General features: G+C 30.4%; 1 protein-coding gene across 50 annotated transcripts in view; it reads right to left on the bottom strand.

Annotated features, from left to right (window-relative positions):
• LOC127276916 (cell adhesion molecule Dscam2) overlaps window positions 1-17885 on the bottom strand; it is an 89037-nt gene that overhangs the window by 29185 nt on the left and 41967 nt on the right. For 29 of the 50 annotated variants that reach the window (XM_051297652.1, XM_051297651.1, XM_051297658.1 and 26 more), the window contains exons 10-11: window positions 17457-17769; window positions 12481-12774 (exon numbers count right to left, since the gene is read on the bottom strand). In XM_051297652.1, coding sequence (XP_051153609.1) covers window positions 12481-12774; window positions 17457-17769 — 607 coding nt within the window. Of the gene's footprint in view, window positions 1-727; window positions 1016-2260; window positions 2552-4230; window positions 4522-6765; window positions 7054-8808; window positions 9097-11072; window positions 11361-11876; window positions 12168-12480; window positions 12775-13374; window positions 13666-17456; window positions 17770-17885 lie in introns of all 50 variants that reach the window. The other 21 variants (XM_051297635.1, XM_051297665.1, XM_051297661.1 and 18 more) reach the window with 9 other exon arrangements.

The raw sequence follows: 17885 nt of genomic DNA on the forward strand, positions 1-17885 counted from the left end.
ATTCAGTGAAATAAAAACGTTTTTACAATTTAGCGGCAAATCTCCTTCAAACATAGGTCATTATTTCTCATAGTATTTAAAAGAATTGTATGAAATTACGAAAGTAAATAACTAGATAAACTTTCAATTCTCGATTAGAAAAATTAGTTTTATTAGGAGAAAGGATATGCCTTGCTTCCAAGGATCAATTTTCTAAAAACGATTAATTACGATAAAATTAAACCAATTGTACCATTGACATTAAGTACAGCTGATCGAGAAACTGAACCAGCTGCATTTGAAGCAATGCATGTATATTCGCCTGCATGCCGTGCAGCAACAGCTTCAATTGTTAATTGTTTAAGACGATTTCCAGAATCAGATATAATTATATCTCGTTGCGACTTAAAAATTTGTTGATCCCCAAACATCCAAACTATTTCAATAGGTAAATCTCCTTTTATCACAGCGCATTGTACCGCTGTCATGTCCCCTGCATTTACAGGTTCTTCTCCAAAAGTAAACGCCGATATTTGCGGTGCAACTATGTTAAATAAAATATTGAAATCATGATAATGAACACAAAATAAAGAACCTAGACATTTTTTCGAAAATTATAACCCATTAATTTCATCCAATAATACTCAGATGTCTCCTATTGTAATCGTAAAGAATTTTAAATTTGGATTAGGAAACTTTGTGAAAAGGATTTGGAAAAATATGAAACTACACGAAATCAATATAATACCATTGACTTCAAGTACAGCTGTTTGTGTAACTGAACCAGCTATATTGGAAGCCACACAGGTGTACTCTCCAGCATGTTTAGCAGCAACTGTTTCGATGGTCAATTGTTTTAATCGTTTACTGGAACTCGATATAACAATATCATGACCAAATTCTATTTCTTTATCACCAAACATCCAAATTATGTCAATAGGTAAATCTCCTTTTGTTATAGCACAAGTTACTGTAACCAGTTCACCCGCATTAACGGCTTCTCCACCAAAAGAAAATTGTGCTATTTGTGGAACGACTAGAAAGAAAAGTTTCTAAATCACGATCTCATTATATTTAAAATAATTAATGGTACCTAGTGTTTTCAATAATTTAAAGTCGTGGAGTCAATAAAACGAAAGGAGGAAGGATAAAAAATACAAGCAAGAATTAATTATATATTCGCAAGGTCCAAAAGGGTACCATTAACATTAAGAATTGCCGATCGTGAAACAGTTCCAACAATATTTGACGCTACACATGTGTATTCTCCGGCATGATTTGCTGCAACTGCTTCTATTGTCAATTGTTTGCTACGTTTTCCAGAATTAGACACAGCTACATCTTCTTTATAGGATTCTAAAGAGTGGCCATTAAATAGCCAGTCGATATCTAAAGGAAAATCTCCTTTAGATACTGTACATTGCACCGAAACTGTATCGCCATCATTTACAGGTTCTTCCCCAAGTGAAAATAACGCTATTTGTGGAGCAACTGCGAATAAATTTTTCAATAATTTTAAATTCTGAATATCAAATATAATATAATTCAGTAATGTTATTTTACATTATCCCTACAAAAATTTGTGATAAAAAAATAATTAACTGCGTGGAGTCAAAAAAATAAATAAAATGCAGGAGGACGTGGAATGGACGCAAAAATGTATAATTATTGGGTACAAAAGTACCATTGACATTAAGGACTGTTGATCTTGAAACTGATCCAACAATATTGGTCGCCTCGCAAGTATATTCTCCCGCATGTCTTGCAACAACAGTTTCAATTGTCAATTGCTTAACACGTTTTCCAGAATTAGTAACAATTATATCTTCTTTGCCTGGTTTAAGTATACGTCCTTCAAACTTCCAATTAATACTTAGGGGAAAATCTCCCTTGGATACTGTACACTGAACCGATACTGTATCACCAGCGTTTACAGGTTCATCTCCAAATGAAAATAACGCTATTTGCGGAGCAACTACGAATGAAATTTTTATTTAAAGTATTTAAAAATATCAAATTATTTTAACTAAACATAATTATTATAAACATTTTTAGTAACGAAGTGTGTGGTTTTTCAAAAATAACATTGTGATTATCAAAATAGTTTGTGGAAATAATTTTCAATTATATGGAGACTTCTATTTCGAATTTAGATAAAAATGATGAGCTTTTCTCTTCCGTATGATGTTTGTAACTGCTACTAGTGAAGTCACATCTCTTTAAAGGAAAAATGGTATTAGGAATTGTTAAAAAGGTTAAAATTGTTTAGATAATTAGGTACCATTAACATCAAGAGTAGCTGTTCGCGTGACTGATCCTGCAAGGTTTGATGCAACACATGTGTATTCTCCAGCGTGCCTTGCAGAAACAGCCTCGATAGTTAATTGTTTATGACGATTTCCAACGTCAATTATTTTTATATCTCTTGCAACCATTTCTACAGGATTATTCATAAAGAGCCAAGATATATCTAACGGTAAGTCGCCTTTAGTTATTAGACACTGTACTGATGCCATATCACCTGCATTTACAGGTTCTTCTCCAAAAGAAAACATTGCAATTTGAGGTGCAACTGTAAATAAAACAATTAGAAGGACTTCATAAAATTTTTTTAAAATAATATCTACGAATTTCCAATAATACAAAAATTACTGAAATGGTCCATTTGCAGATTCCGGAAAGTTATTTTTAAAGGTTTAAGTTTACTCACAGCATCATAAAATGAAATATTCTTTATGAAAAAGAATATTAGATACAAATATTTCCTGCATATTAAATGTTTCATGTTAATTAATTCATATTAATTAATCCCTACATCTATTAAATATATATATATTCTATCGTTTAACGAAATTAATCATAATATTTAGGATCGTAAAAAATATATAACGGCAAATAAAGTGTTTGGTTCAATTAAATGAAGAAAGAATAAAAAAACAATCTAATGAAGTCGAATCTCAACTCAGGATTGGGTTTAAGGAACTAAAAGTCAAATAAACCTGTTTGATAAAAAAATACCATTAATATCGAGAGCAGCCGTTCGTGAGACTGAGCCTGCAACGTTTGACGCAACACATGTGTACTCTCCAGCATGTCTTGCCGCAACAGCCTCAATCGTTAATTGCTTATGACGCTTTCCATTATCAATTATAATTATGTCACTTTTATCAGATTCTATAAGGCGACCATCAAACATCCAAGATACCTCTAAAGGTAAATCGCCTTTCACAACGGCACATTGTACCGATGCCATCTCACCTGCATTTACCGGATCATCTCCAAAGGTAAACGGTGAAATTTGTGGCGCAACTAAGAAAACAAATAATTTAGTGCATACTAGTTAGCTACTAGTTCTAATTAAAACATGAAAAAATACTCAAAAACTAAAAATACGATTAGTTATTAAAGTAATTCTAATCAGATGTTTTGACAATAAATAATAACTTCTTTAATCTAAGTCCAGATTTTAAAAGTCCGCCTATTGAAGTCTTATCTCAAACGAGGATTGAGGTTCAAGGAGAAATAAAAAAATCATATTAACACTAGCTCTTAAAAAATACCATTAACATCAAGAACAGCCGTTCGCGAAACAGCTCCTGCAATGTTTGATGCAACACATGTGTATTCTCCAGCATGTCTTGCAGAAACAGCCTCAATAGTTAATTGTTTATGACGCTTTCCATTATTAATTATAGTTATATCACTTTGATCAGATCCTATCGGATGGCCATCAAACATCATAGATACTTCTAAAGGTAAATCTCCCTTCACAACAGCACACATAACAGATGCCATCTCACCTGCATTTACCGGCTCTTCTCCAAAGGAAAATAGTGAAATTTGAGGTGCAACTATTAAGAAAAGCAAAAAATTTAATTTTTGCGAGGTTGCAATTTTTTTTAGATTAAAAACAGGTACAAATTAGTAAAATAAAAGTTACTTATTTCTGTTCAATAGTTTGGTAGTATTTGAATACACCTACGCAGCATTAGGAAATCCTTAAAAAATATTAATATCAAGAGCAGTTGTTCGCGAAAATAATTTTGCACGGATTGACGCAATGGAATTATAACATAAATAATCTTTAAAAAAAAATGTAAATAATTAAATATATTAGAGGCAAATAATTCTTCCAATTATAAAATATAAGAAAATACTTAAAAATCCGCCTATTGAAGTCTTATCTCAAACGAGGATTGAGGTTCAAGGAGAAATAAAAAAATCATATTAACACTAGGTTTTAAAAAATACCATTAACATCAAGAACAGCCGTTCGCGAAACGGCTCCTGCCATGTTTGATGCAACACATGTGTATTCTCCAGCGTGTCTGGCAGAAACAGACTCAATAGTTAATTGTTTATGTCGCTTTCCATTATTAATTATAGTTATATCACTTTGATCAGATCCTATGGCATGGCCATCAAACATCAGAGACACTTCTAAAGGTAAATCTCCCTTTATAACGGCACATGTAACAGATGCCATCTCACCTGCATTTGCCGGTTCTTCTCCGAAGGAAAACAGTGAAATTTGAGGTGCAACTATCAGGAAAAGCGATAAATTTAATTGCAATTTTTTTAAGATTAAGAACAGTTACAAATTAGTAACAAAAATAAAAGTTACTTATTTCTGTTCAGTAGTTTGATAGTATTTGAATACACCTACGCAGCATTAAGAATTCCTTAAAAACATTAATACCAAGAGTAGTCGGCGTGAATAATTGTGCAAAGTTTGACGCAATGGAATTATCTCCAAACGTAAAAGTATAAATAAAGTAATTTAAAAAAAAGTAACTAATTAAATATATATGAGAGGCAAACAATTCATCCAATTAAAATATAAGAAAATACTTAAAAATTCGCTTATTAATGTTTCATCTCAACAAAGGATTTAGGTTCAGGGAGATAAGAATAATTACATTAACACTAGATGTTACGTAATACCATTAATATCAAGAACAGCCGTTCGTGAAACGGCTCCTGCCATGTTTGATGCAACACATGTGTATTCTCCAGCATGTCTGGCAGAAACTGACTCAATAGTTAATTGTTTATGACGCTTGCCATTATTAATTATAATTATATCACTTTGATCAGATCCTATGGGATGACCATCAAACATCCAAGATACTTCTAAGGGTAAATCTCCCTTCACAACAGCACATGTGACAGATGCCATCTCACCTGCATTTACCGGCTCTTCTCCAAAGGAAAATAGTGAAATTTGAGGTGCAACTATGAGGAAAAGCGAATAATTTAATGTATGCGAGTGCGAAATTTTTTTGTATTAAGAATAGCTACAAATTAGTAACAAAAATACAAATTACTTTCTAATGCTGTAATAGTTTGATGGTATTTTTAATTCCTTAAGGTAGCATTAGGAACTTTTAAAAAAATATCTTACAACCACTGGAAGTTGCTTGCGAGACTGATTATGCAATGTTTTACGTAACAAAATTATCTCTAAAAGTAAAATTTGAGGAACAACAAAGAAAACACAAATAATTTAATTTATCAGACACAGACACTTTCTCCAATTAAAATATCAGAAAATAATAAAAAAATAATTATACAAATAAGAAATTATACGAGAGAAGCAAAATGTTTAAATGAACTCACATTAATTCAGATATAAATTTGTTAAAATTTATGCACAGTATAATTTTTATAAAATTAAAAAGCATGACTAAATCCAGATTTTTGAAAATTCGCTTTTTGAAGTCCAATCTCAATTAAGGATTGAGGTTCAGGGAGAGAATAATAATTACATTCACACTAGCTATTAAGAAATACCATTTATATCAAGAACAGCCGTTCGCGAAACGGCGCCTGCAATGTTTGATGCAACACATGTGTATTCTCCAGCATGTCTGGCAGAAACAGCCTCAATCGTTAATTGCTTATGACGCTTTCCATTATTAATTATAATTATATCACTTTGATCAGATCCTATCGGATGGCCATCAAACATCCAAGATACTTCTAATGGTAAATCACCTTTTACAACGGCACATTGTACCGATGCCATCTCACCTGCATTTACCGGCTCTTCTCCAAAGGAAAATAGTGAAATTTGAGGTGCAACTAACAGGAAAAGCATAAACTTTAATGTATGCAAGGTAAAATGTTTTAAACAATTTGTAACAGAAAATATTATTTTAAAAATATTAAACAAAACTTTTGCTATAGTCGACTAAAATTAGAATTTTATTAATGGTTGATCCCTGAATGTTGTTATGGCAATGGAGCGTGCGCGACGATTTTCACCATCAGGACGGACGTTTGATGGGAAAATCATTTTTGGATCAACCATTGTAGAGAGCGTCGACTATCGATAATTTTAAATTTTTTATTATAAAATTGTATATAAGTGTTTCTGTTGCAGAGGTACCTTATCATTTCTATAGAGGAGTTGACGACGTATTCTGTAAGTAAATTTTCCCTTCTTCCTGTTAAAATACTAAAGTCCATGTTAAAAATCAATTTTATTTAAAATATCTAATTGTTGACAAAAGTCAAATAGCGCCGGGCAAAATGTATAACAACTTATTCATTAATTTATCATTACTATTTCATGAAAGTTAATTTATTCATACGAAATATAGATAAAAATGAATTATTGAATTTAATCTATGAGAATTAATGAATGCTTTAATATTTTCTTTAGAATTTCATCTACAATTTGAAACATTTAAATTCAACTAATGAAGTCACATCTCATTTTAGGATTAAGGTTTAAGGAAAGAGTTAAATTACTTATATTATATAACGTTATCTCTAAAGTACCATTAATATCAAGTGTAGCAGTACGAGAAACCGATCCTGCCATATTTGACGCAACACATGTATATTCTCCCGCATGTCTTGCAGCAACAGATTCAATAGTCAATTGCTTACGACGTTTTCCATTATCGATTATAATATCATTTTGATTAGACTCTATAAGATGATCATTAAACATCCAAGTTACTTCTAAAGGTAGATCCCCCTTTCCAATGGCACATTGAACAGATACCATTTCACCTGCATTAACCGATTCTTCTCCAAAACTAAACGGTGAAATTTGAGGTGCAACTACAAAAAAAATGTTCGTTTACATGCAAATTAAATCCGAACTTAAAAAAACTTACAAGATTTAAATTATTAGATATTTAAATTCTTCCATTTCTAAAATCCTAATTTTAATTTGGTAGAATATAACTGCAGTAAATTCTACAAAAAGATGACAAAATATTAAATGTTTCTTCATAAATATTAAATTCCTGATTCATGAAAATAATAAAATTTTGAAATGTTCTAACGAAGTCATATCTCGAGGAATTAGGTTCAGGGAAACAGTAATTACACTAACATTTTTTTGTTCGTTAAATAATACCATTAATGTCAAGAGCAGCTGTTTTGGAGACTGATCCTGCAATGTTTGATGCAACACATGTGTATTCTCCAGCATGTCTTGCAGAAACAGCCTCAATAGTTAACTGTTTATGACGCTTTCCATGATCTATCATAATTATATCACTTTGATAAGATTCTATGAGATGGTCATTAAACATCCAAGATACTTCTAAAGGCAAATCTCCTTTTACAACAGCACATGTAACTGATGCCATCTCACCCGCATTAACCGGCTCGTCTCCAAAAGTAAATGGTGAAATTTGAGGTGCAACTATCGGGAAAAGACCAATACACCAATAAAAATTTCTAATCTCCATTTTTCATTTCATTAAAAACATTATGTTTAATCTGTTATAAAATAGCAAACAATTTGGTGATCAAATACTTAAGTGATGCCAGCATTTGTTTGCGCGGTTTTAACTGTGTCACTTTTTGGTAATTTTCTGTTAATTTCTCCACCTTTCTATGAAAGTATATAATATAAAATATAAAAAGTATGTAAGATCCTAATCAGCTAATCTATAAGATACTAAAAAAAAATTTTCTCATCGCTAATTTCCTATCACTATGACACAATAATTATATTTGAAAGTCTGCATTAAAGTACTATCTTTTCACGCGTACGTACTTTTATAATTATTGTAATTATTTCAACTAATGTTTAATATCAAACACATAAGTTAGAATAACGATCCGAAAAATTAAAAAAAAATTTATATTAAGCTAATTGAAGTCATATCTCAACTAAGGATTGTGGTTCAAGGAAAGAATTGAAAAAATATGTAGTAAAATTATCTGTAAAATACCATTAATATCAAGTATAGCCGATCGTGAGACTGCTCCTGCAAAGTTTGATGCAACACAGGTGTATTCACCCGCATGTCTTGCAGAAACAGACTCAATTGTCAACTGTTTATGACGATTTCCATTAACAATTATAATATCAGTCTGATCAGATATAATAAGGCGGCCATCAAACATCCAAGATACTTCTAATGGTAAATCACCTTTGACAACGGCACATTGTACCGATACCATTTCACCTGCATTAACCGGTTCCTCACCAAAAGTAAACGGTGCAATTTGAGGTACAACTAAGAAAAAGGCCACATTTTAATATGATTATGATAACTACAACTTGATGGTTGGTTGTAATGGTATTGGTATTGGTTTTTGATAACCAAGCCAAGGTAAATTTTGTTAAGGATATACTCCTAAATGTTGTTATGAAAACAGTGTGTGCTAAGGTATTAGTCAAAAAGAATGCCTCATCCGATGATCCGGCATTTCTAGATTTTGTAAAAACAATTTAATATCTAATGAATTTTAATTTAAACTAATGAAGTCGTATCTCCACTCAGGATTAAGGTTTAAGGAAAGAATTACATAATATATACATATATTAACGTTAAGATGAAGTTATCTCTAATGTACCGTTAATATCAAGAATAGCAGTTCGGGAAACTGATCCTGCTATATTTGACGCAACGCAGGTATATTCTCCTGCATGTCTTGCAGCAACAGATTCAATAGTCAATTGTTTACGACGTTTTCCATTATCAATTATAATATCATTTTGATTAGATTCTATAGGATGATCATTAAACATCCAAGATACTTCTAAAGGTAAATCTCCCTTTATAACGGCACATGTAACTGATGCCATCTCACCTGCATTAGCCGGCTCTTCTCCAAAACTAAAAGTTGCAATTTGAGGTGCAACTAAGAAAAAGTTTAATGTTCTTATAAATGTAATATATATTCTTCTAGATGTAACATGTGTGCAATGATAAAAATATTAGAAATATGTATTAATAAGATATTTTTACTATTAAACCCTACAACGTCTAATACTTGGGTTAATAATAATTTTGTAATTAAATCCCCATGACTTTACTAAGTGCTTTTTATTATTGCATCTTATTAATTAGGTTCAGGTATTTAAAGGGGCGTGTGCTTTAGATCCATATAAGAAAAAATTATATACTTAGGTATTTGAGAATGATCCAGTTATGTTAGGTGTTCTAGGGTTTAACATTAGAATCTTATTTTTTTTTACAAATAATAAGTCATTCAGAATTGAAATATCATGGACCAACCTAGGGGGTTTCTTTTGGGCAACAAGAACTTCTAGAATTTCATAATAAATATTTAAAATAGACTAATAACGTAATAATAATAACAAAAAAAGTAATATTTTTATTTTTAGATTGAATGGCACATTGAACAGATACTATCTCACCGGCATTAATCGGTTCTTCTCCAAAAGTAAATGCTGATATTTGAGGTGCAACTATGAAAAAGCGATTAATAAAAAATTATTTAAGGAAAATGTAATTCAGATTTAAAAGAAACCATCATTTAGAAATTTTATAAATACCGAACTTATATTCCAAAAATAAAAAGTCCATTCTTGAATTTCCATGATAATACATTAGCAAAAATCAAAACCGCATTATTGAAGTCATATCTCAATTAAGGATTGAGGTTCAAGGAAAAAGTATTGAAATAGTAAGTTAAAAATACCATTAATGTCTAGTGTAGCCGTTCTAGAGACTGATCCTGCAAGATTTGACGCAATACATGTGTATTCTCCAGCATGTCTTGCAGAAACAGCCTCAATAGATAATAGTTTATGACGTTTTCCATTATCAACTATATTTATATCAGTTTGATCAGAATTTATCGGATGACCATCAAACATCCACGATACTTCTAATGGTAAATCCCCTTTTACGGCACATTGAGCTGATGCCATTTCTCCTGCATTAACCGGTTCTTCACCAAAAGTGAATGGTGAAATTTGAGGTGCAACTAAAGAAAATATAATTTACGCATAGTATCAACGATTTCTAATCGTTAAATATTAAAAAAAATAATAAAAGCCTTTCATTGTTAGATTTGAAATACATTTTTAGTACTAATAAATAATTTTCTTTTCGGGTTCATAAATGTCTTCTAACTAGGTGTACTTGCATTTTCCAAAACCGCTTGAATTTTTAATTTGCACTTCTGAAGAGAAATACTAAAAAATATTTTCTGAATACAAATACATAAGTCAATTTCAAAAACCAAGGAAAACGAAAAATTGGAATTGGAAAAGATGACATTTGAAAGACACGATAAATTAACCACAATTACTTCAGCATGTTTTTTCAGAAGCAGCCTAAACAGATAACATTTTTAAAGATAGCACTTTTGGTAGATGAATTTAGTAATTTTTTTTAGAAGATTTACTAAAAAGTAATGAAGAAAAGATGATATGCTCAAATGTTATCGTCAGCAGTTAAGCGGTTCTAACATCAGTGATCGGTCTAAGGTAAGAAAACATCTTAGTTTGTTATGACAACATAAGTTAATTATATTATTGACTTCTGTTAATTTAATTTGATCAGTTTTTCCGCGTAAATGAATAGCGCGTGTGTTTCGCCTAAAGGCCCAATTAGCCAGTTGATACTGGATCTTCTATTCGAGAAGCCACTTTTTCAAGAAAGTCTTTATTTAATAATCGCGTTACACACTTTTTGTGTATTCTATTTCTTTATTATAATTTTCGTTAATAAATCCATTTATTTGTAGTAACCTATATAGTAACGTTGCGCGACGTTCACTGGAGTTTTATCTCAACTTTGGGATTGATGTTTAAGGAAAGAATTAAATAATATCTTAACGTTATAATAACGTTGTCTATAAAGTACCATTAATATCAAGAGTAGCCGTTCGCGAAACCGATCCTGCAATATTAGACACAACGCAGGTATATTCTCCCGCATGTCTTGCAGAAACAGCTTCAATAGTCAACTGGTTACGGCGCTTTTCATTATCAATAATAATATCACTTTGTCCAGATTGTATGGGATGACTATCAAACATCCAAGTTATTTCTAAAGGTAAGTCTCCTTTTAAAACAGCACATTGAACCGATGCTATCTCACCTGCATTAACTGGCTCTTCTCCAAAACTAAACGGTGAAATTTGAGGTGCAACTATATAAAAAAGAAAATAATTTTAAACGTTTTTCTAACTCAGATTTTAGTTTAAACATCTTCTCATATAAAATAAATAGAGAATATCAGTAAAAAGACTTTATGATTATCACATTATTAGAAAATTTCTAAATAACCATATTGATGATTTTTCTAAAGATTTGGGTTTTCAATACAGTACATTTTTATCCTGTAAATTGTGCAAACTTTGTCTAATTGTAAAATAATAAATAAACTATTCGAATGAGTAAGAAAATACAATAAAAATATTCACAACTCACAAATAGAACAAAAAGGCAATTATTCGATTCCTAAGTTATTTAAATTCATTACCGAATATAAGACAAATTCAAATCTTTGCACTCTTTCTAAACCTCATCAATAGCAACAATTTACGGTCCAAAGCTATCAAAAAAAGATTTAATTAAATTTTGAATTTTTAAATATTTTGAAGTCTCATCTCAGTGAAGGAATGAGGTTCAAGGAAATATTAATTAAATTAATTGTCAATTATACCATTAATATCAAGTATAGCCGTTCGCGAGATTGATCCTGCAATGTTTGATGCAATACATGTGTATTCTCCAGCATGTCTTGCAGCAACAGCATCAATTGTTAATTGTTTATGACGTTTTCCGTTATCAATTATAATTATATCACGTTGATCAGATTGTATCTGATGACCATTAAACATCCAGGATACCTCTAAAGGTAAATCTCCTTTTAAAACTGCACACTGAACAGATGCTATCTCACCTGCATTAACCGGGTCTTCTCCAAATGTAAATGGTGAAATTTGTGGTGCAACTAACAATTAGTAAAGTACAAGTAATTGAAAATATTTACGGTAATAATTTCGTCTATAGATAAAAAAAAAATTGCTGTAAGTTATACAAAAATATTGTAAGCAAAGATTAATATTATTTTAGATTATTACTAAACTATCACTTGATATCCGTTCTGGAGCCAACGAATGTAGAGCGGTTCTAAATTTTAATCCCGTAGCTAAGTCGATAAAAAATTAATTAATTCCGCCATGAGGAGATATGGGAATTTACGTAAATGATTTAGAGAGGATGTGGAATTTAACTCTTGGATAAAAATTAATCTATATGTGTACCATTAACCGTCAATTCAGCTGATCGACTAACGAAACCAACCAAATTACTGGCCATGCATGAATATTCTCCTGCGTGACGTGCAGTTACGGAATCAATGCTGAGAAGTGAAATCATCGGTCCTGTTCTTGATATTGAAATATCGGGATGACTTTCAAGAGTTATCTCTTTCCCGTTTAAACTCCAAGTGATTTCTATTGGACGATCACCTTTTATAACACTGCAAATCACTGACGTTTGATCTCCCCAATTTGCTGGTCCATCCCCAATAGAAAATGGAGTTATTTGAGGTGCGACTAAAATCATTTGATGAGAAATAGAAAAGACTCTCTTAAATATTCCCAAGCAATTTAACTTTTCAGTATTGAAAAACTGTAAACAACTTAAGTTTACTCCGCACATTGTCTGTTTACTGCCTTCATTTCTAATAGTAAATAAATTAATTTCTGACCCGATTCAAATTAAATACCATTTTTATATAAATAATCTAATTACTGAATCCTTTGTTCTAACACTTGATCTAAATCATCAATAAATTAATAAAATTTTTTAATTGAAGAAATTAAATCCTGAATCTTGAGTCCTAGCTCTTAATGTAAGTCTTATCGATAATGATATAAATAGCTATAGCAATTTTACAAACTTTTAAAATAGAAGAAATTCTGATACGATTTTTCTGTAGAAAAGAGGATTATTCGGAAAAGGACATTCTGGAATAAAAAATAAATATGAGCACTAGCTTATATGTTTGCCTTCCCCTTTAACTTTTGCATAATTGTTACAGTGCAAATATATTAATGACAACAATATTCAATTAGAACACAGGGTTATTTGGAAAAGAAGCGTAAAGTGATACGTCAAATTAGCGTGCACGAAATAGAAAGCAATTTTGATACCATTCACTGTCAAAACTGCCGAATGACTGACGTTTCCGGCTCTATTTACTGCCACGCAAGTATATTCTCCTGCATGTCTGGCAGTAATTGATTCTATACTGATCGCACTCATATGTTTTGTTATCGCACTTATTTCTACATCTGGATTTTGCAAACGAATATCTTTTCCATTAAAGAGCCAAATTACATCCACAGGTAAATCACCTTTGATTATAGAACAAGCTGCTGATATAGTATCACCCCAATTTGCCGGTCCATTACTTATAACAAATGGACCTATCTGTGGAGCAACTTCAAAAAAACAAAAAAAAATTTACAGAAAAATTCGCGGATAAAATAATAATTTTAAATAACAAATCATTAAGAATTTTTGAAAAAAAATCAGGATCTCTTGTAAGAAACAGAGTTTAGGATATTTTTGGGTGAAGAAATTAATATAAGAGGCAAAATTAACACATTTTTTTTTTAGTACCATTCACGGCTAATGAAGCGGAATAACTTATTCCACCAGCAGAATTACTAGAACTGCAAGTATATTCTCCGGCGTGACTCGCTTTTACATTGTCAATTGTCAATAAACTGACACGTTTATTTGTCACTATAGATATATCAGAATAGTCTTCAATTATTGGCTGTCCATTTAAAAACCATTCAAATTCAACAGGTTGATCTCCCTTCATCAAGGTGCAAGTTGCCGTAACTGTATCACCCCAATTTGCTGGCTTATCACTAATAATGAAAGGCGCAATCTGTGGCGCAACTTTCAATGAAAAATAGAAATCAATAATATATAACAGATATATATGCCAACAAAAATATTCTCATCAATTTGAAATAAGTCAAAGTTACCCAAAGATAATTAATTAAGTAGTCATTAAAAATAATATTCCTCTAAATATGGTATGGCGGTGAATTGTAGTTTTCATTTCATTACCTTCTTTTCTGCTTTACAAATACATTGAAAGTTTCATCAAACTACCTTAAAAAAAAAACACAGAGCAAGAATATTAACCTATTTAATAAAAATCCCAAGAGAGTTCCATAGACATATTGCCTTTTGAAACCAAACAAGCCACTGATAGAATCTCCCTCATTTGCAATTTCGGTATTAAAAAGCTATTGGTAATTGCTGTGGACCAACTATGAAAACAAAGATTCTAAAAAAAAACTATGTGGAAACAGAAAAAAGATATCGTCGACTGATGAAACTTTAATTACTCATTATTTGATAACTACTTTTCAAGAATCTTTAAAAAAAATTAATATTCGTTTTTTTTAAATATTATGGATAAAGGATCAAACATGATTTTAAGGATTGGAAGTTATTTTTTAAAATAACATAATAACGAACTACAATATACGAGAAAGACATAAAAATAATTACGTGCAGAAGGATGATCATCATGATAAATCATAGTAATAAACGAAAATATGAAATAAGTTTTTCGAAAATTCACGCAATTAATGAGCATTAGTGAAACAGAAAACTGTCATTAGAAAAATGCAGTAGATGAAAACTGCAAACCATTGACAGTGAGCAACGTTGATTCAAAAGATTTTCCCGCTGCATTTTGAGCAGTACAAATGTATTCGCCAGCGTGTCTTGCTTCAATAACAGGAATCATAAGCATACTAATACGGTCAGCTACCTTCCTTGCAAGTACACCTGAAGCACCACCCATCTCTTGTCCGGGATAATTCCAATGTATCTTCAATGGTAAATCTCCGGACGTTACTGCACACTGTAGATTCGCAAATTCACCAGCGTTCATTGGTACTTTTGTGAATGCGAATTTTTCAATTATAGGAAGCACTGAAGAAAGCAATAAATATTAACTGCATTCTCTCTTCGTATTTTTAAATTGAATAAAATGAACGATTTAATTCACTTTTACTAGCTTAATTTCAGTTTTTAAGCAAACAGCTAAAGTTATAAGAAGTGATAAAACATAATATATTGCATTCTATAAAGATTTAATAACAATTTATTATAGGGTAGCAAAAGTGAATACACTTTAAGAAACTGCGAAACAAATTCTTCGTAACGGTATTGATTCTTAAGATCATATTTAATTAATTTTTTTCTTAATCATTTCTATTTTGACTTGTAGAAAGACCTAAGAATGTTCCCTGGAGATTCCGAAAATAATCTCCGTCAAAATCGAATTTTCCAATTCCATTGGAAATTATTAATTATTATCAGAATATCAAGGGATTCAGTATCAGAAATACTTTCTTAATTTGTATCCCCTTTCTATTCACAACAATTCTTATATTGTTTGTTTAATTATTAGATATCTTAATATTTAATGTATAAAAGTGCAAGGGCTGAGTCTGAAGAACTCAATGACATCTTTCTTTAGATAAGTTTTCCTATTTTGTCTTACAATAAAATCCAATCATTAATATTTTCTAACTTTCAACTCTAAAAAAATATTCATCCCCAATTTTGCACCCGACTTAAAAATTTAAGAAGGGATAGCAATATAAAAACTAAAGAATCTAATAAAAAAAGTCAGTAGTTTTTAAGTTTCCAAGTTCTGAATTCTCAGTTTATACTAAATTCTTTTGTAAAAGGTAAATATAAACCTATACAGTTTATAACGTTTTGAGTTAATGCATAATAATGAATTGTTCTTACTCTTTCCAATAGTCTATTCACTTTTTGCTTGTAAATCAATTTATCAATTTATTGTTATTAAATATTAATAAAATTCAATCTGTATTTTACCTTATAAACTATTTAACTATAGGAATACATCTAGAGAAGCATAATTTTATCATTACTTTAATTCTCAATATTAATTAATTTTTATATAATCATTGTTCATTTATTCGAGTTAATTCACAAAAAAACTCAGAAGACGATCTTCAAAAGTCTCTTCGTCAGTACCGCCATACCAACTTGAAAATATACTAATAGAAAAAGTTAATCACCAAAAGTGATCAATGCAAAGAATAAAACAACTCTAATCAATAATTAAATATGCCTCCAACTAATTCGAATAAAATCCAACAAGAATGTAACTTGGAATATTTAAAAAATTAAATATATATTATCTTTTATAGTTAATATCTTTGATTCAAGACTCATAAATACGATGAAGATCAAAAGGTCAATTTTTAAAAATTGATTATAATTATAGCAAAAATGTTTTCCACTATTAATTCATATCTGACAAATTATTAAATTGAAAGATTACGATTGTCAAAAGGTTTAAACAACGTAATTTTCGAAAGGAATCTCCATGAAAATACATTTCCCATCCTTTCTAGTCTAAATATTATTAAATTGTCGAAATAAATTTAATTTTGTCGACTCCAAAAAACCTAATGAAAATTTAATAACTTACAATTATTTAAATCAACCTGAAAATAAATCATATATTAATCTTATTCTAAATACATTAGTCTAAATTTCAGAAAAAAAATATTATTTTTTTAAAGTAAAAAAATTTTTTCAAATTAAAAAATGAAGGTCAGTGTTACAAATACTAATTCCAGTTTTTAAAAATTGATCTGAATTTAAGACCAATAATATAAAATATTTCCTTCAAACGTTTTCTGCAGATTAGAAACAAGAAATTTAGAGAGAAAATATAAATTTCTGACACAAAAAATATATAACTTTTCATTTATGACCAAATGCCATAACAAAAATTTCCAATTATTAAATTAGAATCAAGTATTCAAATTTACCAATATTTATTTTAAAATATTTATTGAGAGTTCAGAATAAATATTTTATTAACAAGTTTAAATGATTTCACAAAATAAACTATACATTTTTTTAAAATTATAATTGGACAATACAAACAGATTTTACCCACAAGAAGTCAGAAACAGAATGATAGAAGAAGGACGTTTATTAAAAGTAGAGTTCAATCATTTGAAATTGTTAATAAAATTATAATTGTGATATCATTACACAAATAGTTTTAAATAAATATTTGAAATTTGATTTATGTCATTAACTGACGACAGTAAAATAATGAAATTTACTCAATTACCGGTACATGTCGAACTGATTATAATAAAATTTAAAGTATATTTAAAAAATTAAAATTATTTGCGAAACTTACCCATTACTTGTACTTCTAGCATTCCTCTTGCACTGTATCCTTGAGCATTACGAGCGACGCACGTATACGTTGCCTGATCACTTTGTCGTTCAACATTTTCAATGATTAATGTTCCGTTGGGGAATACTTTTTGCTTTCTGTTGATTGGAAGAACCCTTGTATCACGCTCCCAGACTATGCTCTCTATCGGATAACCAGCAACTGGACATGTTACACGAAGAGTTTCACCAGCGACGATAGCTTTCTTATCCATGTGTCGAATGAAAGGCAATCCGTACACATTCAAACGTGCAGAATGTTCTGCCGCACCAACCTAAAGTTAAAGGATACATTAAATACTCTTTTCTCTTGCTTGCCATCTAAAATGTTTTGATTCTTTGGGTGCTTTTGCGCCATCGGAGTCGCTCCAATCTCTCTAGGTCTCGACGT

This window comes from Leptopilina boulardi, unplaced genomic scaffold, assembly GCF_019393585.1.
Source record: "Leptopilina boulardi isolate dan_hultmark-lab unplaced genomic scaffold, ZJU_Lbou_2.1 LbouV2_155, whole genome shotgun sequence".
Classification (NCBI taxonomy): Eukaryota; Metazoa; Arthropoda; class Insecta; order Hymenoptera; family Figitidae; genus Leptopilina; species Leptopilina boulardi.